At 34.8% G+C, this 16,655-nt stretch overlaps 1 protein-coding gene across 6 annotated transcripts in view; it reads left to right on the top strand.

Moving 5' to 3' along the window:
* Nucleotides 1–15,896, top strand: part of DICER1 (dicer 1, ribonuclease III) — a 73,913-nt gene extending 58,017 nt beyond the window's left edge. For 5 of the 6 annotated variants that reach the window (XM_052783070.1, XM_052783071.1, XM_052783072.1 and 2 more), the window contains exons 24-29: nucleotides 725–880; nucleotides 4,629–5,511; nucleotides 7,554–7,822; nucleotides 10,423–10,585; nucleotides 10,688–10,763; nucleotides 11,057–15,896. In XM_052783070.1, the coding sequence (XP_052639030.1) occupies nucleotides 725–880; nucleotides 4,629–5,511; nucleotides 7,554–7,822; nucleotides 10,423–10,585; nucleotides 10,688–10,763; nucleotides 11,057–11,222 (1,713 nt within the window). In that variant the 3' untranslated portion in view covers nucleotides 11,223–15,896. The other variant, XM_052783074.1, reaches the window with a different exon arrangement.
* Nucleotides 15,897–16,655: the final 759 nt, after the last annotated feature.

Here is a 16,655-nt window from a genome sequence, read left to right as displayed (position 1 = left end):
AATGATTGAGTAGTTTAATCTTGGAAAATAAGGAGAGCTAAATAAATTGCACAGGTCAAATAAAGGCAGTGATTGAATATTCAAGTTCAAATTTCAAGACTTTAAAAAGAAACATGAAAAGTGTGGTTAAAATGAGAAATGAAGATCAGAAGTTGATAGTTAAAAAGGAAAAGGAAGTATGTTTGTGTATGCAAGAGTGGTTTTTTCCCTTCACTTTAAAATATTTAAAAGAATTTTGGAGGCTGTCAAAATAACATCTGGATTATGACTTAATAAGATTTGTTATACGAACTGTTTTAACACTTTCTACTGCCAAGGTTTAGGTCAATCTATCCATAATAGCAATCATTTTTCATTGCAAATCTAGTCTGAATGTTGATTATTAATACTGGTAATTAATGACACTTGTACAGGTTATATTTACTATTATTTTAAAAGTAGCAATAATTTTGTTTTGCAAAGAGAATTTAATCTATTGGGTTTCTTTAACTGAAATTGTCACAACTAATATGCTTGGCCTTAAAAAAAAAATTTTTTTTAAAAAAATCTGTACCTTGCTGTGAATTGGTTGTACTATATTAAGAAAGCTGAACTCCCTTTTGAGAACTAGAGAAAATGGTACAAGATCTGGCTTTACACGTAAATTGTTTTGCACCTTTTGCATTTTAACCTATTTTTTCTGTAAATGTATGTCCAGAGGTTTATCAGACTGTTTTTCTTGAAGGTCAGCAACTGTAACTTGTATCGCCTTGGAAAAAAGAAAGGACTGCCTAGTCGCATGGTGGTGTCGATTTTTGATCCCCCAGTCAATTGGCTTCCTCCTGGTTACATAGTAAACCAGGACAAGAGCAACACTGATAAGTGGGAGAAAGATGAAACGGTAAGACTTTATTTAACTATGTTGAGAATAATTATTTGCGTGTCTGTATTCTCTCACCCTTACTTCCTCCCACCACCGAGATATTTTGCTGTGTTTTCAGCAAAACAAAAGTAAACCTGTATCTTTGCTTCTTTTCTAAAACTTCACTGTAACTTACGGAAAATGAGAGGAAAACTGATCCCGAATAGAACCCAAAGTAAGGAAATTTACCGAACATCATCCAATAATGAGTATATACATTAATGGAAAAGCAGAGAAGAAAACCTTTTTTTGCTTGTAGCTAGCATGCTCTCAGGAGTTTTTCTGAAATTTCAAAATTTTAAACGGAATTATCATTACTGGTTTTGCTGTTCTATATATACATATAGGCAGAAGACTGCTTTTTAATAAATGAGTTCACCTTTATAGAATATACAAAAAGAAGTTGCTTTTTTTCATAGTGCAAAGGCAGAATGAAGATTATAACTGGCTTGAGAAAATGTTCAATATTGGTTGCTGTTAGTTATACCATGAGTATGACTGAGAGCTACTTCTCATCCAAAGTACAATGCTGGCTTAGACATCTTCACTGTCTGTCACCAAAAGCTTCAGAATGACAAATCTTAATGAGGAACGATTCAAAGTATTTTCTGACTAAACTCATTGTATGTCGAGAGTAGAAGTGTATGTATAAGAAATATCACTGAGCACAGCAGTCAGTAATGTAATCTTCAAGTGTTTGAGACTGGTTTGGAGGTCGGGGGAAGGAGAAGGAGGAGGGATTTTTTTTCTTTTTCCCAATTCTGAAGACCACACTCGGATTGTAGAACCACCAGAGGGCACATGAGAGGACTATTAGGTAGATGTACTGTGCAAATAAATGTTTATTGCAGAATAAAACAGCCTGATTATTGTGGTTCTGTATTGTGCCAAGATTTCATTTCAAAGAGTCTTACTGCTATACCTTTCTAAAAATAAGATAGTACATTTGGAACAGGAGCTAATCATTGGTTTTAAAAAGCTTTCAGTTCTCCATAACTTTCCAGTGGCTTCTTCCTCTTTGCTAGTCACTGTTTATTTGTAAATGAAACACACAATTTCAGACCAAAATACAGACAGTGATGCAACTAAGAAGTGGGGGTTTGTGCCAAGTAAATATTTTGCTTTCTCGGATGTAAATTTACATCTCCATCCAGGGGCTGATTGTCTATAACTGGGGCTAGAAATCTCATTATGACAAATTATTACTGAAACATCCTAGTCAAACGTTGGTATTTTTTGTGTTATCAAGCTTTATTAAGGGGAATAATCTTCCTTTGTTCATTTGATCAAATAGCTGATTTCCAAAAAGCAGGAAAAAGCACTTACATGTATTTTAACTTCAGCTTGTAAGTGGCCATAACTTATTCAAAATTAATTAGGTATTCTTTAAGAAAAGGTTATTTTCTTCTGGGATTCATTGTTTTATTTTTGAAATGCTGTCTGATGATGAAAAAAACCAACTATCAGAATTGTTTTATGGCTCCTTTACCTACTGTTCATTGTCATCACTTAAAATTTGATTATTTTATACAAGAAGCAATGTACAGAGAGTGTTAGGGTAGTTCATGTAGCTGTCCTGCTAATTAAAATTAATTTTATTTTAAGAAACTCATGAATGAAATTGTAGTAAAAATGAAATTCTTAAAATCAAAGTTAATCAAATTTGCAAAGTTAAATCTTTGCAAAAACAGACACAGAAATCTGTTTTGAATCGTCTATATAGACATGTCTCGTTCAGAAAGTATTTTTATTTCAGTGACAGATATGACAGGTGGTGTGTAACAAGAAAAAATCAGCACTAGCTCTAGTTGAGACTGGGTTAGTTTTATTTTGAGCATTATACTGCTACTAGTATCCAAAATAACTATTTAAAATCAAATTTTGCTATGTCTTTCTGATCAGTTCAAGTTACAGAAGTCCCTGCTGTATGTATGTGGGATGGGTAATTACAGCAGCAGAAATTCTAAACCTGACTAAGTCTGCTCCATCCCGATGAGGAAGTCATGATCTGTTTGATCCTTAGATGGTTTCAAGTGCTGCCTAGTGCACCTTACAGCTGCCACCCATCCACACCTCTAGAATGTTGTACATTTGGCCCGGAGGGAGAGGTCCCCAGTGGTAGCATCTGGTTCATCGATTTGCAAGATTATGTGACTGAGACCTACAATGTGCCATACATAGACTGAGGGCAGATATAGGTTGTTTCACTTGTTTCAAAATGGTGTTGGCTTTCAGGACCTAGTCCAGAAAAGCACTTTGAATCTGATCTTGCTCCTGTCAAATTCAGTGGCAGAATTCCTGCTGACATCAGTGAGGCTGGGTTGAGCCTGTGAATAGTCCTTTTGGTGTTAGGAAGGCTACTTGTGCATGTAGCTAACATGTTTAAGTGCTTTCCTGGATTGGGGCCATGGCAAATTGAACAGCCTTGTATAGCTTGGGCCTATCTGTGTTCAATTTATAATTTATATCAGTCCATACGAATTTGCTGAATATGAGCAGGGAAAATACATGAGACATCATTAGTTTTGCTGTTGTGGGTATTAAAAAATTGGTGACAACTTTGACTTTCCTTTTAATTAGTGAAGGCTATAAGTATAGCCTGAAAAAACCCCAAACTTTAAACAAGTGTGTACTTTAAAGGACATAGGATTCATACTAGTTGTTGTTGTATTGAGATATTATCCTACTTCATGATTTAATGTATATGTTAACACTCAGTTTAAAAACAAACATCAAAAACCTATACTACAGAAGCGTGCCTTTTTTCTACTTTTCCATTTTTAGACCTGCTATATTGAAATCTTGGTGATAGTAAATGTATGACAAACTGGAGAGATTTCATATTTGTAAAAATTAAGAATTACTAGCTTGTACTGTGGTTCTTACAGAAGTAAAAATTGGCCTATATCTAATGTCTAATAAGAAGCAAGATCACTTATTGAATCCCCAATACATGCAGTCAAGACTGTCACCCACATAAGCATTAGATTCTTGCCAACTAACTGGTATTAGACTGTCGGTTTTGATCTGTAATATAAAAATCACCTACACTGATTCACTACACTTACTTTCTACTAGTTTCCCAAGTAGACTGAATTCATTTGCAGCTAACCGTGTTTGAGAGCATAGAAAAATGTATTTTGCTGTTTCAAATGATGATTATTGAACTAGGGTAAAGAAGTTCTGACAGTTTTTTCATTGAATGCGTTTTCCGTTTGTGTGTCCCAAAACTGAGATTATTGTGATTGTGACTGTAGTAAACCCTGCTGGTCCCTTAGTATTTGCCATAGAAGGATGTAGAAAGAATCTTCAAAATTACATTGAATCGACATTTGTAATAGCCGTACTTTGCAGCTAGGGAGAAGGATGCATCCAGGAACTGTTTCTTGTACTTCTCTGAATTTGTTAATGTAGAATTCTTTCTTTTGTTTACTTTGGTGTGCAAGTGTATAATTTCAGTGGATTTAAAGTTAATTGTATGTGCATCACACTCAAGTATAAGCACGAGTTCCTATGAAATGCAGCATGTGTTATATGTTGAATATATGCTATTATAGGTTAGTAATAAAGGGGTTTTATTCCAAGACAGTTATTCTAGTCTTAGAATGCTAGTGCTAATTGAGGTTGTATTGTGCAGACACTACTCAAATGCTACTCTTCTGACAGTTCTGGAATAAAAGTTTCTCATTTCCTTCTTCAGTACCATATTTTTTGTGTTCTTTCATAGACAAAGGAGAACTTGTTGGCTAATGGTAAACCTGATGATTATGATGATGATGAAGAGGATGAAGACCTAATGTGGAGGTTACCCAAGGAAGAAACAGACTTTGAAGATGATTTTCTGGAGTATGATCAGGAGCATATCAAATTTATTGATAATATGCTAATGGGATCAGGGGCTTTTGTGAAGAAAATTTCTCTCTCACACTTTTCAACCACTGATTCAAACTATGAATGGAAAGCACCCAAAAAGTCATCCCTGGGTAATGTTCAGTTTTCATCAGATTTTGATGATTTTGACTATAGCTCTTGGGATGCTATGTGCTACCTGGATCCTAGCAAGGCTGTTGAAGAGGATGATTTTGTAGTGGGCTTCTGGAATCCATCAGAAGAAAACTGTGGTGTTGATGCAGGAAAACAGTCTATCTCATATGACTTGCATACAGAGCAGTGTATTGCTGACAAAAGTATTGCCGACTGTGTGGAAGCCCTGTTGGGCTGCTATCTGACCAGCTGTGGTGAAAGAGCTGCTCAGCTTTTCCTGTGTTCATTGGGGCTGAAGGTGCTCCCTGTAATTAAAAAGACTGATTGGGAAGGCACTTTGTGTGCTACCAGAGAGAATAGTAACAGTGAGCAGAAAAGTCTTTCACCAAACTCTGTTTCTGCTTCTGTAGCTAATTCAGAGCCTTGTCTGTATAAAGACCTGGAGTATGGCTGTTTGAAGATTCCACCGAGGTGTATGTTTGATCACCCAGATGCTGAAAAAACCCTAAATCACCTTATTTCTGGTTTTGAAAACTTTGAGAAGAAAATAAACTACAGTTTTAAGAACAAGGCTTATCTTCTTCAGGCATTTACTCATGCCTCGTACCATTATAATACCATTACTGGTAAGTTGTCTTAAAGAAACTAGGTTTTTTTTCCCATATTGTAAATGCAAGAGAAGCAGTATATGTTGTGTTCCCATACGTAGTCTTTTTTTAGACATCATGTGTTACTTTAAGAAGTCAATAGTCTCTGAATACAAAATCTTAGAATATCTTGCCCCTTATTTAGAGAGGGATACTTGTTGAAGCTGTATCTCAATGATTTATTCATATTTTGACTTGATACAGACAGAAGATTTACCAAAGCCTAATCAATTTCTGGGAAGGAGGAGCATTTTTCATCTCTGATGCTGTATCACTAGTTGTATATGACTGACATTAGATCCTCATTTAGCTGCAATAATTTCTTGTAGAACTCTGGAAAATTGCAGTATACTTCTAGAAGTAGTGATCATGTTTTGCAAGTATACTAAGCAAATTTGTCCCATAATTTAATCCCAAGAATATTACCCTTTGACTGTACTTCTGAAGTTTAAAAGTGGACTGTACAACTTTTATTAGCTGAATAGTCTGTAGGGTAGTAAAATACAGAGACTTCCATTTGAAATTGTGAATTGGAAGGTTTAATTTAAGTCTAGGCATTTTATTGAGTAAATATTTAAAGTCAAGTTTGAAGCAATTGACTAAATCAGACTAAATATTAATTTCAGGTTAACTGCTTAATGTTTACGTGATCTCATAAAAGATTTTACAGCAGTACAAATTCATATTTCTGTAATCTTCTTGAATTACTTATACTAATTAATTTAGTATTTGTTCATTCTAAAACTTTAAATATTTTCCTATGGTAATATGCGATTAAAAACAAATCATGGTAAAATTCCAACCCTATTTGAAGCGAATGGCAAATTCCTGTGCAGTCAGCAGTCTGAATTTTCCCTGTAGTGAATTGGTTCCTTATTCCAAGGAGTAAGAAAGCTCTGCTTTAATTAAAGAAATAAGTCATTTTGAAATGTTAGTACATTGAGAAACAGTTCTGACAAAACACTGAAATGGTCCTTTGGTTTTTCATTCTAGGTAATATTACCCACGTATATATTTACTTTTTACAAATATTTCACAAAACATACAAGGTAGATGATTTCTTTTTATATATATACACTAACAAACAGAAAGCTTGAGGTATGGTGTCTAGATGAAATTACGTTGTTGGTAGCAGAAACTTTTGATTCCATTTCTATTTATCAAGTAAGACAACTGTGAATTGCTGTTACCTGTAACTTTTTCTCTTAAGGAGTAGCTAGCAGTTGAGATTTGGCAGCATCTTATGTTCAGCTGCTATAAAAGCAACTTAGTACTAGCCATTTCATTCTCATGTTACTTTTGTAGTAATTTTGTTTTCCTTCCCTCTCTACCTACCTATCCCTGTTTGCTTTCAAGAGGGTTTTTTGCTTTTGTTTGTATTCTAAAAATAGACCTCCATAGCTCTCCATTCCCATGTCCTCTGTCAATTTTCCAAACAGCAAAGGCTTGGCAATTTTAGTTTCCAGTTTAAAAGACCCATTCTGAATGGGAATCTTTGTTCAGTGCTTTTTGAGAACTCTAAATCTGTGGCAGATTAGATGAAAAATCTCAGATTGTATGTTCCCCCTGCTTTTAATACATTGATTTTCTTTATTAATTTTTTTGAGGTTTAATTGTTATTGTTTTTACATCAGCGTGCTGGTGGAACCCCTTGATTTTACTTTTTTGATGTTTCTCAGCACAATGTGAAGATCTTGAGTAAAAACATTAATTGATTATAAACACAAGTGTTTTGCTAGCCTGACAAATTAACATTTAGTTCAAAAGCGGCTTTATTATTAAATATAACTTCTGGTTTTTCTGTTATTTTTTGTTTTGGTTTCTTTTTAATAATTCGATAATAATCTCTTTAAACATAAAGATACCTGTTGTAAAAAACAGATTGTCTTCTCTGAGCATTGGTTAATTTGTGGAATTTACATGGCAGCATACCAAACCTCTCGTCCAGAAGGGCCTGGAAAGAATGTGTGTGTTAAACTTAATTGTGGTGTTGTACATTCTTTTATTTCCAACACTTTAAGATTGTTACCAGCGCTTAGAATTCCTGGGAGATGCAATTTTGGACTACCTCATAACCAAGCACCTTTATGAAGACCCACGACAACACTCTCCAGGAGTTCTTACTGACCTACGATCTGCTTTAGTCAATAATACCATTTTTGCATCATTAGCTGTAAAGTATGACTACCACAAGTACTTCAAAGCTGTCTCTCCTGAACTGTTTCATGTTATTGATGATTTTGTGCAGTTTCAAATGGAAAAGAATGAAATGCAAGGAATGGATTCTGAGGTTAGTGGAAGTAGAAGAACTGTGTTCAGTATCTGATTTGAAGCATGTCACTGGATTTCTTAGTGTGATGCAGATTTTTATAATGTTTTAGTTTTACGCACACGGTAGCCATAGAAGCAGGCTCCCAGTAATAAAGTATGCAATATGCAAAGTAAAATACAATCTTCAGAAAGTATAAAGTCAATAAGAGCATTTAGAAAGTAATTAAATTGAAACAAGTTTGCCTTTGGATTTTTCTGTGACACTTGTTTTCAGTCACTATTTTGCTTTTGTGGTGCTGTTAGAACAAAATGATGGGGGGAAACCGCTTAGCTTGCTTTCTTTACTGACAGATTAGAAGCACTACTATACCATAAAATTGTGATGAAGGGTTAAAGTCACATGATGCTGACTCAGGATAGGATATCCATGCAGCATCATGAACAATAGTACCTTGGCACAATGCTGGGATTATTAAATGTAGCACACTGACAGAGATTTCCACCGTTTTTGTCTGATTTCTGCTGGAGCAGGTGTCATTGCACTGTACTCCAGGGTGTTTGACATGCTCCTAAAGGCTTTATCTCTGCTAGCAAGAAAAACATTATATGCATCTTTCAAATAAGCCACTTGAAAAATAGTTTAACTGAAGACTTGCAAACACAGCTCGTATCTGTGCTATGCAGGAAAGCTAATGATAATGAACATCTGTTCGCTGGAGAATGGACTAAAACTAACTCATTTAGATAAGCTGCTCAGAAAATGTATGAGAGCAAGGGCCTTGAGAGTCAAATTCTAATCAGAGTCCTGGATGAGATGGACTTTCTTATTATCCTTTCTTTAAAAGTGTTATCCAATAGACATCCCTAATAGTTTGTCTTCTGAAAAACTGACCAATCCTTTAGAAAACACTCCGTCTGAGAATACTCCAATGCTAAACAAACATGTTACTTTTGTCTTTAGTAATTTTTTCTTTCTGGTATACAATTTAAAAGCTTGGGAATCAAAATACTTCAGTTGCATATATGTGTTTACAGCCCTTGCACTCTGTTGCAGAGTGAAATCCATATGTTTTATGGGAAAGTTCAGAAAACATTGAGAAATTTGTCACTGAAATTTAGATAAATTATTTTACATCAGTGGATCAAACTCTGTTACCCGTCTTGTTTTCTTCACAATATGAGTGAAAAGGCTAAAAACTTACTTTAAGAGCTCATAATAGTGATTTTTAGCTTTGTTCAGTTTTTGCTAGTATGCAAAACGATTGCCTAGAAACTTCCACCAAAGTTGCAGCGAAATTGTGTGATAGCTGTTTCAAATAAAATTCTTGTTTCAATCTCCCTACGCCTGCTCCCTATCTTGGTCTGGCACTGAATTACTGAAACTCTTATTTCATCAGAGTTAATGCAAGAGTCTTTGTTTCTGCAGTTCATGCCAGCTAGACTGGTTTCCATGTGTGTCTCCATGTCATCTGCTTTTCTTTTTGCAAATCTCACTCCTGAAACATCTGTTGTCCCTTGCTTTATAGCCCTTAGTTTCTCTCCTTCTGTTACTTAAGTATAACTCAAAAGTGCTTCAGTTTGCTCTTGCATGAAATATGCTATTCAAACAGTTGAATTTGTTTTTTAACATCAAAATTCCCATTCAGAGTGTGTACGCATCAGGTGTGACTTCTTGTTTGATTTATTTTAGGTAGAAATATTGGGTGGGACCAGTTTATGAAGTATTATGGTTACTCTTAAGAGGACTGAATCAGGTTTTGAACCCCAAATAGAGGCCAAATGGAGTGAGAGGGTAGCTGCTGGGGGAAAAGACTGACAGAAGCTTCTTTCTCGTTAGGCAGAGGAATCATCAAAAACTTTGTTTTCAGGTTGCTTTGTTTGGACTTAGGTGAATGTATATTATATGTATTTGAGGTATTTTTAGTAAAGGATTAGATTAACTTGAGACCTTTAAGACATACAGTGAAAGTTTAGTTTTAGTAATGAGAATAGACTATTGTCTTAAATCAGTAGCATAGAAGAAAACACTGCCTGCTACATTTAAAAAAATACCTAAGTGCCTTTTAGTTCAATCTGATGTTGCTGGTTATCAGTTATTAATGGCTTATTTTACTAATGCTTGTTTCATGCTTGTCTTCTGAGGTGAGGTAAGGAAAGGTACATCTGACTTTCATCCAGAGATTGGACTTCCAGATTTTAAAGTCTCCTTCTAGGAGATGTTTAATGTATGAACTCTTCCTTTGTTATGAGTAGCTTTCTAGTATTAACTGATAGAGCCAAGTCTGTTTCTTATTGGAAAAAACAGACCCGTGGTGAAATCCTACAGAATTATTACAGGAGGAATTCACAAAGCATATAAGGTCTTTGTACGCAATGGTGTTTGGGATTTTTTTCACATTTGAAAAATGATATATCCAGCAACTTGATTTCATTGGGGAATAAAAGAACAATTTCACTGTGGAAAGTTGTCAAAAAACTTAAAGGAGCAGCTCAGGATAGGATGTAAGAGAGCTTACATTTCTGAAGTTCTTTGTTTTATTTTAAAAGCAGCAATGATTTCTCTCTCTTCTCCTCCTCCCCTTCTTCCCTGCCCCCCCTGGCTTTTTTAATTGCAAACAGCTCAGAAGATCTGAAGAAGATGAAGAAAAAGAGGAAGACATTGAAGTACCAAAGGCCATGGGGGATATATTTGAGTCCCTTGCTGGTGCCATTTATATGGATAGTGGAATGTCTTTGGAAATGGTTTGGCAAGTGTACTATCCAATGATGAGGCCATTAATAGGTATTGTGAGCTTTCAGAAAAAAAATTAAAAATTAAGTGCCATCTGCTATGAAGAGAACAAAGCTAATTTAAAAAAAATTGTTTTTATTTTTTTCCAAATAGAAAAATTTTCTGCTAATGTGCCCCGTTCCCCAGTGCGAGAGCTGCTGGAGATGGAGCCAGAGACAGCCAAATTTAGGTAAGAATACACTTCCTTTGGTAGACACTGCCATAAAATGTTTTCAAGCTGTGCTTCATAAACTACTGAGGATTTGTAAATGTCACAAATTACTTTTAATCTCTTTTGCACTAAGCAGCTAGCATGATCATTATGTTCACTGATTTTTTTTTTTTCCTTGCATAACTTTCTGAGAAAAGCAATTATTTCTGTTTAACTATACTGCTCTAACTTCTGTAGAAAGGAGAATGTAGGTCTCTTATTTCACATTAACTTGCCTAGGCAGTAAGTAATTCTTCTGTATATTTTTGCAGTCCTGCAGAAAGAACTTACGATGGAAAGGTCAGAGTAACAGTGGAAGTTGTAGGAAAGGGAAAGTTTAAAGGTGTTGGCAGAAGCTACAGGATTGCCAAATCTGCAGCTGCGAGAAGAGCACTACGAAGCCTCAAAGCAAATCAACCTCAGGTCCCAAACAGCTGAGACTCCTCTTAAAAATAAATAAAATGGGGGAAAAAAACCACATACAAATAAAGCAAATTTTTAAAAATGTTGATGTTGAGAGGAACAAATTGGAAGACAGAATTTAAAGTTTGTTTGATAACAGAATAGATAACAAAACATTTAACATGTATAAAATTTTGGAACTAATTGTAGTTATAGTTTTTTGCGCAAACACAATCTTGTCTTCTTTCCTCACTTCTGCTTTGTTTAATCACAAGAGTGCTTTAATGATGACATTTAGCAAGTGTTCAGAATAATTGTTGTCAGGTCTTTTTGGTTTACTTTTATTGTCAGTAAAGCTTTGCTTAGTGTTAGAAGGCCAGGGAGCTTACGCCTAATGCAGTTGCTAGATTTATATATAGTAATCTTGAAACTCTTCAATCTGTGCACTAGTGCCAGTCATAAAACAGTTGATAAACTGTGCTGGATGATTGGGTATAAGAAAGAATAAGTGTGCCAGTATTCTCCTTTTTTTTCTCTTTTTTTTTTTTTTTTTTACCCCCCCCCCCCCCCCCCCCCCATGTCATCTTTTTACGTTAAGGTGGCATTCCCAATCATTATTGCACTTATTTGTTAGGGACAGGTTTTAATTGAAATGGCTGGCATACTGGTAGAATGAAACTTCAGTTTCCTTATGCCACACAGTCTTGCATAAAAAAAGGTTCTTGCCTTAAAAATAAATAAACCCTCATTAATAATCTTTAATTTCTGATCTTTTTTGGAACAAACTGTTTTACATTCCCGTCATTTTGTTACGCATTTTACAATGATACAGCTCTATATTTACAGTACAACTCATTACTATAGCTGTGACTTATTACAGGATTATAATAGAAATTGTATTCATATATATGTAATAAGGTTATTTTTAACAATTCTGAGGAGGTGGTTAGTCTACAGTTTTTTTTATACCATAAACAAAATATGGTCTTTGGCTAAAATTCCAATTTTACACAAACCTGCAAGCTAGATAGTTCCAATACTGGAAACAGTAATCAATAATTGCACAGTGCAAACTGTCACTCTAACAAAATAACCTTAGACATATCACACCTAAAATATGCTGCAGATTTTATAGTCAATTGGTTACGTATTTAACAAACAGAGCACCTTTACACTTAGAGATATTTCCACGTAAATTTCTTACTGTACTTTTCAGAGTTGCATGCATATTTCACCTACCAAAGCTGTGCTGTTAAATAACATGAAAGTTGATGTTTGAGATATAACTGCCGTACTTTTGATACATCTGTGATTTAGGTCCTTAATTTAGAGAAACTAGCTCATTGGTGTTTTGGTCTACTGGGGGTGGGGGGGAATCATACTTTTATTTTTTAGGCTTTGCCTATACTTCTTTAATTAGATTTTTGTAGGCACTCTTCACTTAAATACCTCAGTTCTTTTTTTCTTTTCTCTTCCTTCTTTTTTTGCATGCATTGTTTTTTTCTGTTTTGGTGCTATGTTTATATATTATGCTTGAAATTTTAATTTTTTGCACTGTAACTATAATACCTCTTAATTTACCTTTTAAAAAAGCTGTGGGTCTCGTATTCCCACCAATATCAGTAGAGGTTTGCTGCAATTTTGCCCTGTTAATTATGCTTGAAGTTTGAGAAAGCAGAGCAAGGTGTTTTAACGTTTTCCAGCACAATAGTTTGAACTTGATGCTGTGTCTTACGTATTAAATTACAAATAAATACTGTATTTCCTGCTTTTAAACCCTATTCCTTTCCTCACAAATGCACACTAAAACAAAACAAAAACTGTCAGCTCTTGCTTTCTTAACAAAAAAATAAAATAAATGCCTTAGTGACAAGGGGTAGACATTAAGCTTTTCTGAAATACAGTTTTCAAATGTTCATATATTTTCTATCTCTATCATTTTTCATTCTGCAAAAAGGACCATTCTTTTATTTGAAAGCAGCATTGTTACAGCAGTCAGACCGAGAATTAAAATACTAGCTTACAAAAAATTTTAGCATTTGTTTGGTACTTAAGTCATGAAAATATAACAGGGAAGTATAAGACCTGCAAGTCTTGATGTGTATAAAACAAATGTAAATGAGATGGAACATAAAAACATGCAGTCTAAATTTTCAAAGGTAAATTGCTTTGAGTTAGCTGTTTAAAAAAAAAAAAAAAAAGGTTACCGATGTAAGTTATAGCTCGCTCTTTGTGGTAGGAGTGAAGTTTCTTAGAGAAAATACATGATTGCTAATGTTAACAATTCTGTGTTTCTGGCCAGACATCAATTAGCAGATAAAATCAGACCATCTAGAAAGTCTTAAGTAGTTTTAACTGCATTATGAAAAACTAAAATTTAAGTTAGTCTTTGAACGCCTAAAATTTCTTACTGATTGTTACAAGGTCATAGATTCTCAGGGGTTTCAGGTAATTGTTAGCAGTAAAGTGCTACAGAGTGTTTTGATGCAAAGAAAATTAACTGAACTTGCTCTGTGTTTCAGAATAGTTTAATGATCACTTTGTTACTAGATAAAGCCTATGAATTGGAAATCTGAAATGTGTAGTGGCTGACTATAAAGTAGTTTCTGCTGCTGATGCGTTTTTAAATGCGTTTTAAATGCCGTAATTTTTTCCAGTGTGACCTCATTGAAATATTTTTTATCCTTTGAGATAGAAAATTCATATTAGTTTCCATGTTATACATCTGTGTGTTTTACCCTACAGTTGATATGATTTTATATTGGACAGTGTATGCTATTAAAGACCTAAATCTGATCATTTGAAGGTTGGGATAGAAATCACTTGACATGCTATAAGCACAAGTGTAAGCGGACTGTTGCAACCCATCTTCAAAAGCAACCACACAGGCTCATCATAAATAGTGTGGGGGTTAGTTGGCATGAACCTTGTTTTTTTTTATCTAAGTCCTGTTATACTGTACTTTAAACAGTCCTCCTAACTATGCTGCGTTTTTATTTTTATGGCTTTTTTTGCGCTGTTCTGTTCATGTAGCACAAATAAGCATTGCACTTGGTACCATGCTTTACCTCATTTCAAGGAAAAAAATGCTTAACAGAGAGGAAAAATGTGGTTTGGCCTTGCTGCTGTTCTGATTTACTGAATTTGAAAAAGATAATTATAATGCCTGCAATGTGTCATTTACTTGCACAACTTAAATAGGTCATTTGTAATGTCTGTGGCATTTTTACTGTATGTGGAAAAATACAACAAAGGTGTGTAACAACACTTGATTGTATTTTAAAGCTATTGTTTTTCTACTACATCATTTTACTGTTATGTGAAGTAATTAAAATTAGAATGACCTCTGACACTCCAGTAGTTATCTCTGAACAAACTAACATATTATGTGTATAATGTAGTTTTTGTGAGAAGACAGCCCCTAGTAATTTGGTCAACCTCAACTAAATCTCTGCTCGGTCTGAATATTGAGTGCCCAGTAGTGACTTCTGAAGTGTTTGTTCAGCTTGATGCTGCTAAAGTCCGTACAGAAAAAAGCCTACTATTTTTAAGTCTCATTACACAATAGTATGTTGTGACTGCAGAGTACAGAACTTGGACAAGAACCAGTTTCCGTGCTGGGGAGGAATATAGTGGTGGCCCAGGGATGAGGTGCCAGATCCTCAGCTAGTGCAAACTGATGTGGTATCATTTTAATCAATGGAACTGCATTCTTTTACATTCCTGAAGATCTTGTGCTTATATGTATGTTGCAGAGTTTGGGTTTTCCTCCTTGTAAGCAAATACAGAACCATAAACTGGAAAATGTGGGGTTTATGTTACTGCATATGACATAACTATGCTAGATGCATTTATCTGTTTAGACAGTGAAATCTTTGTATCCCAGTCACAGCAGCACATGTAATCAGAAAATTACAAATAGCATCATGGTCTGCTGTAATACTACACTTGCCTCTGACAGTATTCTGGGTTTGTATGTTTTAGGTGGGGTTCCCTACAAAAATATTCTCATGGAAATCTCTGTATTTATTACACGAGTGAAGCGAGAGGGATTTTGATTTTTGGTACTTAATTACTGACGTTGATCCTTTTCCAATTGCTCTAATTTTCAAGAAGTTAAAGTTAATTTCTTTACTTTTGTATTAGGTTTAAAACACTACAGTTCATGACCATGAAATGTAATCTAAATATCAACTGTAACTCAATCTGAATTATGTTAGCAAATATCTAGAGGTCATTGTAGTATACTCCACTAGCAGTTAAAATTAACTTCTGTCAAAGCTAACTACATTTCTTAAAAATAAATTTTATCCAATAAAGTCCTTGGGTTTTTTCCCTCTTTTATTTGAATGGCAACCACAGACTACTTTAATTGCTTTGTAGATGCACTCAGAATTTACTGCAGCAGCAAGTTGGAGAGAAAATTGTGAACAAGAATTGGAAATTGCAGGCATTTTTATTGTAAATAGTTTGACTGAAAAGATGGTTAAAATCAAGTAGAATGAATAACATATAATTTGATGGACAATAAAATATTTACCATCACATGCTGCAGCTGTCTTTAAGGGACATAAAATGTAATTCATTCATACTGTAATCATGCTGCAGAAGTTTGCAATCTGCACCTTATGGATCACAATTACCTTTAATAGTTTTTGTAATAATTGTAGCTGAGTATATCTCCAATAAAGTTATGGTCTGTTCACCTTGTATTGTCTTTTTTTGCTTTTGTTTTTAGTTCTTTATCTTTCCATGAATCTTCTAGAGTTTACAAAAACTTACTTCTCAGTCTCAATCTAAATAAAAAAACTAATTTGTGAAAACTTTATTTCTTGACATTGTTTAGAAACAAGTCTGCTTGTCTCCTTCCTCTGATGAATGAACTGTCTTCATAGCTATGTGAAGACTCTTAAGGGACGCTCAGGTTAAAAATGATGGCGTACATGCTACAATTTGATCCCTGTGTTGACCATTATACCTGCGAAATTTCTGTTGGAGCTGGGAAGCCCCAGAGCACAAGGGTTCAGTAACACAGGTTTGCACAATTCAGCATGTTTTAAGAATAACATGTTAATATAAGCTAATAGTCTCAACTTTAATAACATTGATTTTAATTATTTTTCCCATTTGTTTTCAATTGCTATTTCACTTATCCCGAATATTGAAAGCATGTTTGTAGAGTGTTCTGCCTGGCACACCAGTGTCACGTCTATGTTTTACGGAGACGAGGCAGACCTGCCAGTCAAAGATCAGGAGTCTTCTTTTTTGACAACTTCCTAATGCAGCAGTTGGTTTCTTGGCATCTGCAGTGGGCAACTTCTACTACGTGTTTTGTCTTAAGTTCTAGAGAAAAGCCTGCTGAACTGCTGACAGGCATGGCGGTACCTTTTTCTGGGACTTGGAGGAGGGCCGAATCACCTGTCTTTCAACAGTGTCAGTTTGTTCCTTGTCTCAGCTGTAACGAAGCAA

This window comes from Harpia harpyja, chromosome 3, assembly GCF_026419915.1.
Source record: "Harpia harpyja isolate bHarHar1 chromosome 3, bHarHar1 primary haplotype, whole genome shotgun sequence".
In the NCBI taxonomy this organism is placed as follows: Eukaryota; Metazoa; Chordata; class Aves; order Accipitriformes; family Accipitridae; genus Harpia; species Harpia harpyja.
The sequence above is the reverse complement of the archived record's forward strand: the minus strand, read 5'-3'. Positions and strand labels throughout refer to the sequence as shown.